The sequence below is a fragment of the Vanellus vanellus genome (genome assembly GCF_965231255.1).
Source record: "Vanellus vanellus genome assembly, chromosome: Z".
Lineage (NCBI taxonomy): Eukaryota > Metazoa > Chordata > Aves > Charadriiformes > Charadriidae > Vanellus > Vanellus vanellus.
The window spans coordinates 65,132,929-65,148,814 of record NC_138908.1 but is presented as its reverse complement, the minus strand read 5'-3'; the positions used below and the strand labels follow the sequence as shown (position 1 = coordinate 65,148,814).

General features: G+C 37.5%; 1 protein-coding gene across 1 annotated transcript in view; it reads left to right on the top strand.

Annotated features, from left to right (window-relative positions):
• CWC27 (CWC27 spliceosome associated cyclophilin) overlaps positions 1–15,267 on the top strand; it is a 127,156-nt gene extending 111,889 nt beyond the window's left edge. The window contains exon 14 of the mRNA XM_082497731.1: positions 14,852–15,267. Within this exon, the coding sequence (XP_082353857.1) occupies positions 14,852–15,014 (163 nt within the window). The 3' untranslated portion in view covers positions 15,015–15,267. The remainder of the gene's footprint in view (positions 1–14,851) is intronic.
• The last annotated feature ends 619 nt before the right edge of the window (positions 15,268–15,886 follow it).

The window sequence follows — 15,886 nt, the reverse complement described above, 5'->3', positions numbered from 1 at the left end:
GAATTCAAAAGTATCAAAATAAACATGGTATGTACTGCCAGAAAGGGTACTCATAACAATAAAAATGTCTGCAGACAAGTAGACAGACGTGTTTTTACAGCATCTGGGTACCTTAGAAAGATGTGCTTGGTCCTAGTTCTTCCAGTTGCAAGCTTTATTGTCCCTATGGTTCCATATGGAGAACCATTGCTTATGCTTTTCTTTTAATGATTTGTCAGATGTCGTCAGTACTGTTTGATCATTAGGTGTTCTTTATTTGCTTACAGTCCAAATAAGAAAGAGTCAGATGCACGAGTTCATTCTTCTCTTGCACAAAGTTTGTACAGAGTGCAGCAGAGGTAGGTAGAGATGATCTGGCAGAACTCAGTTGCTTGTTCTGGGCTTAAAGTCTTACCCAAGAAGACTTTTCCCCAAAGTGTAGATGAGATCTATCTCAGTGTCAGTGAGGTGTCATCTGCTTAGAGACTAATAGAATGAAACCCAAATATGTCACAGCAGAAGACCCAGCTGGAATAATTCATCTACTTCCCATCTGGATTACTGGATAAGCCTGAATTTGAAAGGGAAAACACTGCACAGGCTACACTTCATACAGAACACTTCTGCTCCTCATCTTTGTTAGGACTTGGACTGCTGTATACATAGAGTTGCACACATGTGACACACAGTCAGGTTGTAGTGCCACTTCAGGGCTCTGATTATATTATCAAATAGTTACAGCAATAGTAAAGCCCAAATTTCAGTCCAGAAAGTGTTATGGCAACTGCAGATAGTGAAACTGATTATGTAGATCCTGTGAATGTGACATAAAATATTTTCCACAGAGAGAATCCAGCTATAGGAGAAAAAAAATCAGATGCAGTCAAGTATATTCAAAGATTGATTGCTTTAGTTAATCTGGGGAAAATATTCCTCTTCAAATAGGATACAAGTGATACTTAGTACTCTGAAACAACCTCCCATCAAGTAATTCTGAGAGTTCTGAGTAGTTCATCTCTCTTCCAGAGCGTGAAATCTGAGACTAGATACAACACTCCACTAAGTCTGTCAGTGTTGAGTGGATTACTTTATTTGTCATTGTTTCTTTCATGCTTGGTTTCCAATCCCTTCTAAGCCACAAATCTTTTCCTACTTAACAGTTGCCTAGCCTAGCTCTGTCCTGTACCTGTGCTGTTGATTGCTGTTATTGAAATTCAGCCATTGCACTTCCTGAGTTGTATCCTATTTTTCATACTACTACTCCTGTTTGCCAAAATCATATAAATTCTAAATACTCCAATAAACTTTCAAAAAAAAGTCTTCACAAAACTTCATATTATACATGCATTCTGTAATTATATTCTTCTCCAGTAAACTCAGAAATGAAAGTGAATTAACCAACCCTACCACATTAATCTTTTCACTTTGACATTAAACTATGGCTGTCTACTCCTAAAAATAGGGCTGCCCAACTGAATTTTTACCAGCCTTGCATCCTTATGAAAAGTAAGAAGTATATATCTACACTTTTCCAGATGGAATACTGGTCTTTGTGGAAGGTACAGATTCTTTGCTATGAAAATCCACTTGTCATATTCTTAACCAAAATACTGGACTGTTCCACTCTTCTCTCTCTGATCCTTGAAAACTAGCAGAGGCTTCCTGAAACTGCTAGATTTATTGACATGCTGAAGTATTTCTGTTCCTATGGGAAATTTTACAGTCCTGACAGTTTTTGAGCTGAGATTATTTTCTGCAGGAAAGAACCTACCATTTTCCTTCTTTAAAGCTCACCTGGTTGCCAAGTGAACTTATCACATTTCTATGAAGGGTCCCCATTGTTTGTACATTCTCACAGATAAAATGCAAAAGAAGGTTTACAAACCAACTCCGGTACCATTCTTGAATTTAAAGCTTAATTGTCATGATCAAGTAACCCAAAACTCAAAAGGAGCAGCACTCCATGCCACTAAAAAAAGCCAAATACATTGCACACTAAACCAATCAAGTTTACAGTACCTTGTAAAACCTGGAAGACGCACATGCTAGCAAATCATGGTGGGTTTTTTGTGTATATTGATTGAAAAGATATGCCCATCCATTCACTTTCAAACAAAGTTCTTAGTTGAAGTACGTAATAGCTAATAGGCAGCAAATACTAGAAGAGCACCAGAAGGCATTGGTATATGAACATTGCATTGAGGCAATATTCTCTTCTTGCTTGAAAACTGTTTCAGTGGTAGTAACCTGAGTCCTGATAAGTATGGTTTTATGTTATTGTTACTTCTTCAGTTTGCATTTGATGGAAGATGCCCAATTCATCCTGCTGGACCTTCAATATTCAGTGTATAAACTGGAACATTAACACGTGAAAGCTGTTCCTTACCAGATGAACATGATTATGTGAAGTGTGTTTAAACCATTGGTGCTCTAGGGAAGCAGCCAAAGTTTGTATCATCCTCAGTAGAGCGGTTTGGTCCATTATTAATCCCATCAGTTCACAAGTCAGGGCTGCAAGTAGACCTCCAGTTGATTTTAGAGTTTGTGTTACAGTGGAGCCCAGTAATTTTGTCTTCATTCTGCACCCAGCTAGAAGTTTAGGATTTCTTCTTCTGGTTTCAGATCTCATCACTGGTCTCTATCTGCTCTCACTAATGCACTCTACAGCCATTTAGAATTTGACTGTGGCTGCCAGCCTGCTACATAGTTCATTTAATTAATAACATGTGATGCCCGTGCTTCATAACTGAAGCACTGCAGTGTTTCCTGGGTGGAATGTAAGATGTTGGATGCGAACTACAAAGCTTCTTAATCTTTAAAAGAGATCAACTTTTTCCCTCCCCATGGAACACTGTCGTAGCTGTAACTGAGCGACAAATGTAAATGAGACAGTCACTTAAGTATATTTGGAAGGATGCCTAGACTCTGAAACTTACTCTTTCTTTTGATATGAAATAGCATAAATTCATTCAACTTTCAGATATACTGTGGGACAAAAAAGAATGAGTAAAATGGGAATTTGGTATGTGGGGATGGTTTTTCACGTGGTTTTTCAGTTTAAAATTCTTACAGTTGGTTACCTTTGTTGAGTCTGAGCTATTCTAAGTGTTGGTTAATTTGAGGGATAAGAAAAATAGGCATGTTTTTAAATTAAAGTGAATAAGTCAATGCCTGAAAAAACCTTTCAACTTACAGTCAAAAGGTTGTTGTGAAAATTATGGGAAAGTAAAGGTCTTCTATCGCAAACAAAAAAGCATTTCAGATCTTGTTTAATAGATTGTTTAATGTGCATGTTGTGCAATTACTAGTGTTGGCATGACTATTGTTGTCCTAGTTATTTGTAACAGACCTCATTTAAGATAGCGAGGATTAAAAACAATTCTAGTGGGAATTTAATGGTACTGCTCACTTAAATAGACTGTTTAAAATCTTATGGCTTTTAGAAGACTTTTAAAGATTTCTTCTTGGTTACAAAATATTATTTTGATTTGCACAGTGACGCTTTGCGTAGATCTGATCACCAGATTATAGCAAAAAATAAAGGGACGGGGTCTGTTTTTATTAATTTATTGCTTCTGTGGACAAAAACCTCACTGAAGTTCAGCGCTAACCATTTAAAGTGCAGCCCGGTTTATATATGTCAAATCCTGTAATCTGTTCCCAGTTCTGAATTTTGCAAAACTTCCACAGAGGCCAGTTAAATATTTTGACATTGGATGCTAATGCTAAGCCCTTTGTGCCAGGACATTCATTGCAATTTGGCGGTATAATTTTTTACCCAGTTTGTAGTTATATATTACTCCAGAACAAACAAAATCTGTGTATTCAATGAAGTTATTCTCTATCCAGCATCAATAGTTATGTCCTTTATCTTCTAAAAAAAAAAATTTTTGTTGATTATACAAGGAAAACTTCTCTCAGAATATTTAGCATTGGTTTCAGTGAGAAATCTGGTGCAGTTAGGAGTGGAAACATGCAGTATTTAATTTATTTTGTATTCTCCCAGTAAAAGCCTTAGTGGCTGAGAGAGAGAGATTTGGGTCTAAAAGATCTGTCAAGGCACCACGTTTCCAATGTATGTTGTAGAGAGTAGGCTAGAATTGGTTTGGGTTTGGGTTGTTGGTTTTTTTTATTGAAATAGCAATTTCAGAATTAGGTAAATGTTGAATTTAGCGAGACTGGTTTTATATTGCAAGATTTCATATATATTAGAACTAAATCATGATGCACACTGTTAGTATCTATGCCACATACATTTGATAATGTCTTCCACATTTTATTTCCAGGATTTCCTATTTAATACAGCGTCTACTATTAAACTTTGCATAGTGAAATTCTTCTGAATAAACGCCTAAAAATATTGGTTATATTTCTTTCCTAAACCTGCCTTTATACATGTTTTCTAAAATGCAGTCTCTTTCTTTGCTATAGTACCTCAGACTGAGGATTATGAAATACGGCTTCCTCAAGATTAGCACCAGTCTCTGCAGATTCAGTTGCAGAAGCTTAACTGTGACAAACACAGTAAGCTCCTGAAAACTAAGCAGCAGTCTTTTTCACATGCCAATGATAGCTTGGGGAACGAAAGAAAAAGTGCTGCTGTAATTTATGCCAGTGAGGCACAAAGATGGATTAAAGCCATGTTTGCTCCCCTCCTCCCATCCAGACTTGAGCCAACGTTCCTGCACTAGTCTGGAAAAACTGGCTCTATATTAGGTCTCTCCTGCTAAGGCCATTGATTTACTCAACTACATTTTTTAAAAGTTGACAAAATACTTATTTGATTGTTACAAAGGATAAATGAATGCCAGAGGTCTATATTAGAAACACATTGGAAAGAGGGGTTTCTTTTCTGTTCGGCAAAAAAATGTTTGTTTGGGGTTTAGTATTGCCACTAACATTTAAAGGAAGAAATAAATAAAAAAAAAAAACCTTCTGCTGCAAATCTTTTTTTTTTCTCCAATTTTCTTTCCACCTTCACCCCTCTACTGCTAGAATGTAGTCAAACCTTGATATGCAAATGCTAGCTGCTAGCCCACTGCTTCAGTTAGTGATTTTGTATTAACAAATTGTTCCTCTGCTGAAGTTGTATATTTATTGCTTCTAGCTGTTTGTCATGCCTAAGAAACTCAGAGCATTTGGGTGGGTTTTTTTGTTTGTTTATTTTTTGTTAATCCTCCATGCCTAAGTTTATTTGGACTAGGCATCCGGGCCTGGAATCGACTACTGTTTGACTTAAATTCAGAGATGATCCATGCTTTTCTCAAGGGATATCTAGTATTACATTTACTGTCTGGAAATCTTACATTTTATTTATTGCCAGCAAACCTAGTGAAGAATGAAGAAATAATCTTCTAAATCTTTAATAGCCCAGCTTAAGCTTCTTAAGCATGTTTACACACCTTTTCAAGCGCCGCAGCTTCATGTCATTCAATGACATGTCTAAACAGCAAGGATTTGGACATATTCAGAATGGGGAGAGGGAGGGACAAAAGAGAAGGGAGTGTGTCCAGAGAATGTTGAATGTTATGAAAATCTGAGTATTTTTGTGCTAGAAATGCTCTCCTCTCCCCCTCACTCCAATTCCGTGCTCTGGTGATACAATACTGCCTGTCTGTTTGTGTTAACTTGGGGAGGGAATTTGCTGACTTTTAGAGTATCAGATATTGTACAAGGTATTCTCAGAGACAGGATGCTAGACTGGATGGATCATTGGTCTATTCCGGTATGGCGGTTCTCATCATGTCCTTATAGTAAATGCTGTGCAAAGTTTTTTTACACTGGTACACTGTCTGGAACAACATCTGGAATTTGCATTATAGTCTACCATACCAATCTACTCTACCAGGAGCAGTTGTCTGTTTAAAGCACCCAGCTTCTTTTATCAAACTACTTCACATTTTTGTGATGGGGGCAAGGATATAGTATAAATATACTATGCGTGAATTGTTACTGAACAGCTGCAATATTAAAATAGGATAACTGAATTTTTATAGAAAAATATTTACTGCTTAAAATCCTAAGTCATCACAGTTTTGCATACTTCTAATTCTGATGCTTTGAGAACTAATCACATTTTCCCCCAGTGCTTTGATTATCTTTTGAATTGGATGAGCTCTTTCGTAGTTCAGTTGATTTTTCCCTTCCTCATAGAAGGTTACTTACAATTAAATCTTCTTTCAAGAGAATAAAAAATGCTTAATACTGTCTTGAGCAATGGAAGTGTACTGTATTACATTAGTCTTCACCAAAAATACTTTACTTTGTTGTTAGCTTTGCAAAAAAATGAAGTATCTTTTGGGGGGTTTTAACCTGGGTAGCCCATACTTAGTGAAACTATTAGTTTCTTATTATTTTTGCAGTGAATATTTTGGAGTAAAACTGAGCATGTAGCATTCAAATAGAATATCTCAAAATAAGTATTACGTTAGAAATATCTGCAAAAGTTCTGTTCTGGTCATTTTATGCTGTAGGCCTACACCAAGAGAAAATATAGACAATTCATTTTTGGTCTATGGACGGCCCACAACTTTCTGGTTATTCTGAAGAGGTTAAACCAATTTCTTCATCCCCCGTACTTGTACTACAATTTCAAATTTACCAAAAGTGTACAGTCTGACTTTGTATAATATTTTTAAAAGCATATTTTTGAGTTTTGCTTGCTTAGAACTGGGGAGATTTTTCCTCTGTGCAAGAGCAGCAATAATATGTTACCCCCATTGTTAACATCTGAATGCTGAAGTATTGTAGGCTAATAGTACTCCATTCATCCGAAAGCTAGAAAATACCACTTTCGGGTCCTGCAGAAATGAAATTAACCTCAGGAGAGTGCTTGGGGGAGGGGGTATTTATAGCAATAGTGAAATCTTAAATTTCGGTCTAAAATCTGTGCTCTGAACCATATTCACTACTACGGATTGAAACGGTATTATTTTGATGTAGAAATAAATACTTAACCTGTGAAGTTCACTGCAATATGGCAAATATCTGTATTTATAGTCATTTTCCCAATATTCTTCTAAGCATTTTTTTATATTACAAACTTCTATGGAATAACTAATGATTTGAAATTGGCTGGACCCAAATAGCAAATCTTATTTCTCTTTTTAAATAGCAAGTCAATAAATTTGAAAAATAAAAGCTTTTATGAAAGCTCAAAAAAAAACGGAGGGACGGGTAGTCTGATCATTAGGAAAGGAGATGGGGAAAGAGGAACAAAGGAATATGGAATGGTGGAAACAAGCAGTTAAACAAGAAAGAGTGAAGTCTCTTAGCGGTAACAATCACAGCAGAAACCTATGACCACAGATTATTACTAGGAGGCATTATAAACTTTATTAAAGTGAAATCAAATCCAGTTTGGCAAACTGGGTTCAAACAGGAACAGTGTGCGTTAACACTGGAAGGTTTAAATACCGAATGCTACAGAAGAGTGCAGGCTTTCATAGGTGATTTAGCACAGCTCCAATACTATGAGGTAATGAGACAAAACGTACTCAAGGAAGCTTGTTTCATGCTTTTTTGTGATAGCAGCGGCTGTGTGAAACAGTCAGAATTAAAGACATGAATCCAGGTTTGAGACTGTGTCTATAGCAGTGCTTATGCTATCAGCCCTCATTGCTGTAAGAGTCGGAACCTGCTTCACGTACTTGGGAACAACTATTTTTCTTTTAATGATCTGCAGTAGAGAGAAACTTGGGTTACAGGACTCCTCTGTGTGAAAAGAGGGATGGTGGATTATCTCTTACACGAAAATAAAAACAAAGCTGAATGGTGAGACAGGGCAGACAAAAACTAGGGAACTTGCCTGCAAGAGTTGTGTTGCACAGAGCACTTAGTGATGGTTGGAGGTCTCATTAGAGACATAAACATATTTCATCTCTCCTGCTGCATTGTGTTTACAAAATTATTTGTAAAGCTCTTGGACACTCTTATGCAAGGAATGGTGACAGCAGCCTGAGCCAAGAAGCTTGTTTTGGTTGCAGCATCTCAATTTGGAAAAAAGGTGGAAACAAGATTAAATGTCATTAATGTATTTCCTCCTTCAAAATTCCCTTTGTTTTATGATTTGGACATTCTTTTTATCTTGTTCATACCCTTGTTCTCTTGCCTTGATTCAAAATTTTTTGCTTGTTTTCAATTGTCTTTTCACATTTTTCTTCATTTTGTTTACATTTTGGTCAGCCTCTTTTTCTCTGTTTTTGTTTCTCATTCCTATCTTTCTCTTTAGTCTTTACTTTCCTCAATTTATTTTTCTTTTTAGTCGCTCAACGGTCTCTCAGTGTTTCTCTCAGCTATCTCTCCTCTTCCTGTGCCACCCGCTACTTTGCTGGAAGTGAAAAGGGTGCCAGTGAGTTCATTCTTCCAGAACAGCCAACATTTTTTTTTTTCCTTGGGAGAGAGATCTCATTTGCTTTGATCTGTCGATTCACTCATCTGTTTTCTCATCTGTTCACACGAGCTATGTTTCTATCCACTGCCTATGTATCATGAGGGTGATGGGAGGAAAGTGTTATAATGTTTCCCTTCATTAATGCTTATAGTTTAACATATACGTTTACAATATTTGAAGGAAAATATTAGTGTCAAGTAGAATATAACTTAAGGAAAGCAGTAGTGCTTGAATACCTCTCATTATTTTCCTTTTAAATATATGGTGCATTGGTGGTAATTGAGAAAAGTAGGTAACATGTTACTTGCAAGTGACATTGAACTCAAAAACGAAGAGTGGTACTAGTGGTTACGGTCCATATTGGTCTCTTTTGGTTTTTTATACAGCCTGTACAATGCAAGAAGCAGCACTGAATTTCTTGATACAGATACTTATTCCTGCTTTGTTCACTTTAAGCATCCTGATGGAAAGAAACAGTAACTTTCACAAAACATAGCAATTATCTGCAAAATTCTAATAGTGTAAACTGTATGGCAATGTGATTAGTTGCTTCATTTAATCTGCATTTAGTAGTGGTATGTAATTTTTGCCAGTGTTCTGAGCACCAGTTTAGATGTACTGACTGTAAGTCATGCATTTTGAGTAACATATAGTTCTGCATTTGGAAAAGGAAAAGCTGTGTATTACTTTTTCTTGGTGCCTGCTGATTGCAGAAAGTAAGGATGTATCATCACCAGCTGCCATGTTTTATGCAGGCACCTCCAAATGAATCCTGGCTAAAACTAGAAGTTACTGCCTCCCTGCCAAAAACTACTACCCTCACAACAGAGTTGGCAGAACATAACTTTTGTCCATACCTGTTGATGATTTACTACAAAGCTCAGCTGTTCAAAATGCTGACATAGGCGAGTGTGAGATAATGTCCTGGGCTCTCCACTGAAGTGGTGGAGACACCAAAGGGCATGCTATGTAGAGTCACTTGTGCAAGGAAGGTTGAATGGGCAGCAGGTGAGCTGATAACAGCCAGCAGCTGTGTCAGTTTGATAAGTAAGTGTGGAATTAAGCAATGCAGCTTTGCACTTTTATTCAGTTAGTATAAAAATCGCTGATACGTGCAGTGCATTTGTACCTGGAGATCCAAGTTTCATCACTAGTGCAAAAGCGTAGTGCTTCCTTGCTCTTGGTGAGATTCAAAATGAATCGGTTCACTGACTGCCACTTCGGTTTCTCCCAAAGGGCGGTTCTAGAAAGGCAAGAGCTGTTGTGATTCTAGACTTCTCTTTTTGCTATACTTAACATGATTGACACCTTTCAGCAGCTGGCATATGGTTCAGATCCAGTGCATGATCTACACATCTCAAAATCAGAGGGTTTACTGTATATCATACCTTTTCTTACAAGTACCATCTCACTAGAATAGTTCAAAAGAACATGATCTGTCTCCTGAATAAACTGGTTCAGTCTGCCTGGAGAGCACTGTGTAGGTGGCGTTCATTCTTTGATGCACAGTTGGCAAATACAGTGTTGCCTGTGTATCCAGGTTTCAGCTGGGATAGAGTTAATTTTCTTTCTCATGGTTGCTGTGTTTCGGATTTATTATTAAAAGAATGTCAATAATGCATATTGTTTTAGTTGTTGCTGGGTGATGTTTATAGTATTCAAGGACTTTTTTCAGCTTCCCATAGAAGCTGAGAAGGAGCATAGGCTGAACAACAGAATGGCCAATGGAATATTGCATACCATAGACATGATGCTCAGTTGGGGGTTGGCCAAGGGGCAGGAAACCACAATCACTGTTCGGGTCGGGCTGGGCAGCCAATTCACTGGGCAGTAAGAGCGACTTCTGTCTTGTATATTCTTTTACTGTTATTATTATTGTTATTGTTATTATTGTTATTATTATGTTATTATTGTTATTTTCATTTTCCATACCAGTTCTATTAAACTGTCTTTATCTCAAACCACAAGTTTTTTTTTTCCTTTTCCCATCCTTCTCTCCCTCTTCTCCATGCCCTTCTAGGGGGGAAGGGGGAGTGACCAAGTGGCTGTGTGGTCCCAGTCTCCATCTGGGGTTAAACCACAGCACTATGCTAGACTATTGGACACACAGCTTAATCATACTATAATAGTTTGTGAATGCTTTCTGGTGTGCTGAAGTTTCTTTTTTAGCTTCAGTTGCAGCCAACATTCTCCCACTTTTTAATTCCTAGAAAGTAATCAAACTGATCACCAAGTATTAGTTACTACAGTTTAAGGAACATACAGGAGCTACTCTGCTAGTAACTGTGAAGTAGCAGTCTTTTTTGCTGACTCTTGCAAAAATCGTTATCTGAGAATATCACTAGGCCAGGAGAACATACCTTTGAAATCCTGTGCTGTCTCTGAAACGGTCTTAAATGAATTCAGGTATTTCAGTCTAATGTTTCAAGACATTTCAATTTTGGAATACGGAAGAGAGCCAAGAACTGAATGTTTTTTGGTAACACGAAAGGAAAGAAGTGCAGTACAGCAAACCAGCTGCTCCCTCATTACATGGGGGAGGAAAATGGTTAAACTGTACGATGCTGTCATCTGGCTGGGGTAAAAATCAACCCTCTCCAGCAACAATCCATTCTAAGATAGCTGGTTCTGATTTGCAGCACTATCGTAATAGAAGAGGTTAAGAAAATAATTTCGTGGTTACTTCTTCTGAAGAAAGTCAACAATTTGCACACCTAGATACTTTATACCCAGAATCATCAGTTTTGACAAGGTATTTTATTAAAACTAGTTTTGAGGAAAAAAACCTAAGCTGCAAAACTTTTCTTTTGAGTTTTGCATAGCAGATCTGACAACCTTTCATCCTTTAAATTTTGAAGAAAAAGTGTGTTTTAAAGTTGTATGTCTCACTCGTTTAAAATGAACTGTCAACAAGCGCTGATAAGCACAAGTTAGTAGGTTCCTGAAGACCAGACATGAAGTTAGAGCTTTCGGCACAGTGACTGCAGAAGCACGACTGGGCAGCTAGCTCCCCACTGAACACAGGGGCATGCAGAAGGGAGGAGAGCTATAAACTGAACAAGGAAAAGTCTCGTGCAACCTGTATTTGTGGAATTGCAGCCCTAACTCTGCACTTGGAAAATTATGCAAGTGCAAACTTTCATTGGAGGAGCTTGAGTAAGATTACTGTACATTCAAATAATTCATATAGAAATAATTATTAAATACTTCCCATGTTCCTTAAAAAAGAAAACTGTTTGAATTGGTTTTGGAAAATTGTATTGAGTGTGATTTACCATTTACATAGATGCAAAACAGGACTACCCATGAAGATGTGTGACTTGCAAAAAATAAGCTTAAGTTCACGTCAGAAAAATATTTTTTTAAATCTCCACCACAGTCTGTGTTTATTTTGCTTTACCTGTGAGGTGCTGCATCTGAAATTAATTCTGGGAATATCAAAAAGTTTCTTAATATTGGCTTATTTTTAATCACAGCTGGGAACACCTCAGTGGAAAGTTATGAATAGGAGTCAGAAACTATGACTTCTTTCAGCTCTTGGAGAGAAGTAAACATTGCTTAGTCTGAATCTACTGCATCTAATTTGAAAACTACCTGGGATGCAGTATGGCCTGACCCAAGAATGAGAGATGTGTTTATTTTTAATTCCTATTGGTTGTATCCTGCAAGTGTGCTGTGGTACTCTTTGAAAACCCAAGTCGATGAAATGGCTGAGTGTGACTACATTTTTACGTACACCCATATAACATACTCTAAAACCACTCACCAAGGGATGACTCCATCTCTTTAGCCCTGTATTTTAATTCAGTGTAGGATAGTGTGATTTGGTATGTGTTCTTAAAAAAATGCTCATCTTTAATAAGTTGAGAAGAATATGACAAATGCAGAAAGCATGTTAACTAAAATAAATTACTTCAGTCTCTCCACTGTGAGACAATGTTTTTATAATTAAACTGCAAATACGCAATCATGAGTCACTCTGATGGTACATTATGTTATTCTGAATTGTAGATATGACAGAAAATAAGTTTTTGTGTTAGTAGTGTGTACAGGGTTATAAACTACTGAAGTTTTATACACTGGAAACAAATCTTAAGTATTTCCATAGGACAGGGTGATATGCAGGCATGCTGACAATGCTGTACTATAAGAGATTTATGAAGCCCACATGTCAAGAATCAATTGTGATGAAAAGTCTCAAATTTTGTTTTAAAGACTTTTATAGAACATTCTAACAGATACCATATAGTCTATAGCTTTGAATTTTGTCTGGTTTCTTTAATAGTACTAAATTGTAATCTGAACTGGTTCTCCCTCCCTCCCTTTCTTCATGTATGGAGCTTTGCACTAGAGCTCTTTGAAAAACTTGTTTAATTCAGGACATCTTACACGTAGCAAGAGACTGATAAAGCAGTGTTTCATTGGTCACAAAACTTCCATTCTGATACTGACTTGTTTTTCTTGGTTTTTCTGTCACAAAGACTGTAGACAAAGACATCTAATGCTATAAAGACTGATATGCTTAGCTTCAGTTCAGTATGGTTATTATTTTAAGTTGTTCCATCACAGACGTTTTTGCAATTGATTAATACAGAATCCAAAAGTAAGTGGGGTTTTGCCTAGCCATGTTTGTTTGCACTGAAAAATCTTTTAATTCCATTTTGGGTTGTTTGGGTTTTTTTAATGGAACATATGAACTTTATACTTGTTCTGCTAGATCCTAAGTAGCAGCTCTACTATGACTATATTGAAAGGTGTTGCTAACTTGTCAGTAAAGACCTATAGGTTTAAAATCAGTCAACTTGTAAATACCTTTGGTTTGGGTTTCTTCTCTTTTCCTCCTAACTCTCTTTTTCTTTAAGGAGAGTAGATAATCTACCTTTTTGTCTAAGATTTTGTTTGTCCAAGTTAAAACTCTTAGTTTTCTGACAGCTTTTGTATTAATTCTCACCTCGGTGCCACCTGCTAATAAGGCCATAGTTGATAAGCTCCAGGCTTTCCTGCCACTGATCGCAGCTAAAAAACAACTTCTGACTCCAGGTTATCATAGAATCATAGAATAGTTTGGCTCGGAAACAACCTTTAAAGGTCATCTAGTCCAACCCCCCTGCAGTGAGCAGGGACATCTTCAACTAGATCACGTCCAACCTGACTTTGAATGTTTCCAGGGACGGGGAATCTACAGCCTCTCTGGACAACCTGTGCCAGTGTCACACCACCCTCATTATAAAACATTTTGTCCTTATATCTAGTCTGAGTCTACTCTCTTTTAGTTTAAAACCATTATCCCTTGTCCTATCCCAACGGGCCCTGCTACAAAGTCTGTCCCCATCTTTATTATAAGCCCCCTTTAAGGACCAAAAGACCACAAAAAGGTCTTGCCGGAGCCTTCTCTTCTCCAGGTTGAACAAACCCAACTCTCAGCCTGTCTTCACATGGGAGGTGCTCCGGCCCTCGGATCATCTTTGTGGCTCTCCTCGGACCCATTCCAACAGGCCCATGTCTTTCCTGTGCTGAGGGCCCCAGAGCTGGATGCAGTACGAGGGGGGGGTCTCACCAGAGCAGAGTAGAGGGGCAGAATCACCTCCTGCTGGCCACGCTTCTTTTGATGCAACCCAGGATATGGTTGGCTTTCTGGGTTGCAAGCGTGCATTGCTAGCTCATGTCCAGCTTTTCATCCACCAGTGCCTCCAGGTCCTTCTCAGCAGGGCTGCTCTCAATCCCTTCATCCCCCAGCCTGTATTGATACTGGGGGTTGCTGTAACCCAGGTGCGGGACCCTGCACTTGGCCTTGTTGAACCTCATGAGGTTCACACGGGCCCATTTCTCAAGCTTGTAATGGTGATGTTTTCAGATTACTACAGATTTGCTGAAATGGGGAAATATCTACTAGGGGGGGAAATTTCTAATCAACAGTAGAGAAAACATGGGATTGAACAAAGCATTAGTTTAGTCTGGTATTCGAAGACTTCAAAAGCATGACCTAAACCAAGTTAAGGTGGAGCTGCAGGACGTGAAGCACTCCCTTTTGATCTTCTGTGTACCTACTTCTAGTGTTTTCCATGCAAGCACTCCCACCCTTTTGTAAAATCCTAAGGGTGAAAGGAAGTGCAAAGTGACTAATAGGAAAACTTGAGAAGCACTTCTTGTTTCTGGGAAAATTATTCAGTACATTTGGGAAGATATGTTAAATAGAAAAAGACAAGACAGAAGAGTTCAGTACATGAAATAAAATCCAGCAGAGAAAACTCTAGCTGTATTTTTCAAAATGGGTGTTCACAAATGTAGTTACCCTATAACATTAGGGTCTACTACGAAAGAAAAAAACAGAAACAACAAGAAAAAACCCAGCAGAACTTGGATCTTTTTTGCTATGCACAAAAATAAGTCACAGCGCTAAAATCTTGCCATGTGTATCATAATTACAAATCATAACTTTCCATTCTTTCACTGATTTTGAGCTATGTTTTGTTTTTGTAGGATGTCACATATACTTCAGTTCGAAGATAGAAGCAGAAAGGTGAAAGATGCAAGCATGCAGGATGAAGACACTTTTGAGATCTATGATCCACGGAATCCTGTAACTAAGAGGAGAAGAGAAGAAAGCAAGAAGATAATGAGAGAAAAAAAGGAAAGGAGATAAAAAGAATGTAAAGCTAGCCAGAGCTGCCTTGAAAAGTGACTGCAATAAAGCACTGGCTCTTCTGCAAGGTGTAGTTCCTAAAAATATCACTGGACAAGTGTTAAAAGGAATCTCTCAAGAACCTGTTGTGCAGTTTTGAAGCAGAGCTATCATTTGTTTCTTAAGTTGTGCAGTCAAGTGCTCTCAGTGCATTCATTATCCAGCCTCTCTAAAAGTTTTTAAAACTGTGTATTTAATAAAACAGCTGACTTGACTTTTGTCTGTCTTTTAATTGTGATAGTTACTATCATTGTTTAATCACTATATGGTAGTCAAAAAGTTTTCAACATAATGAGAATTTGTCTAAGTGAGGGTGAAATTAAAAGACAGAATCCCCATCTGCAGGCTTTTAAGATTTTCTGAAAGTATAGTTTTAATTATTTTTATTATTTTTTGAAAAGGCATATAAACATTACAGCAGTAAATGCTGCCTGCCTGAACCACTCTGTTGCAGAATTAAGATGATGCACTTGCAGGTCTCCTTAGAATGGTCCCAGCTTTCTTGAAACAAAGTTTAGATAATTTCATTATTTTCTCCGTCTTTTGAAACACATCTTTGAATACATATCCCAGCTTGGGAAGCCACGATAATACACAATTTGAGGCATATTATTTCACTGTCTGTACCACGTGAAAAAAAAAGAATCTGAATGTACTGTAGTGGTTGCTTAAACTGTTGCAATACCAGAAACATCCCTCTGGTAGAATTTTCACTATAAAGTACCTGATAATGAAGATTGGTTTGTTAATTAGTCCAGTACAGAAATGAAAAAAAATGTGGTCTGTCTCATTGAAAACATAACCCTGTTTTTAACTATTATTTTACCATCTAA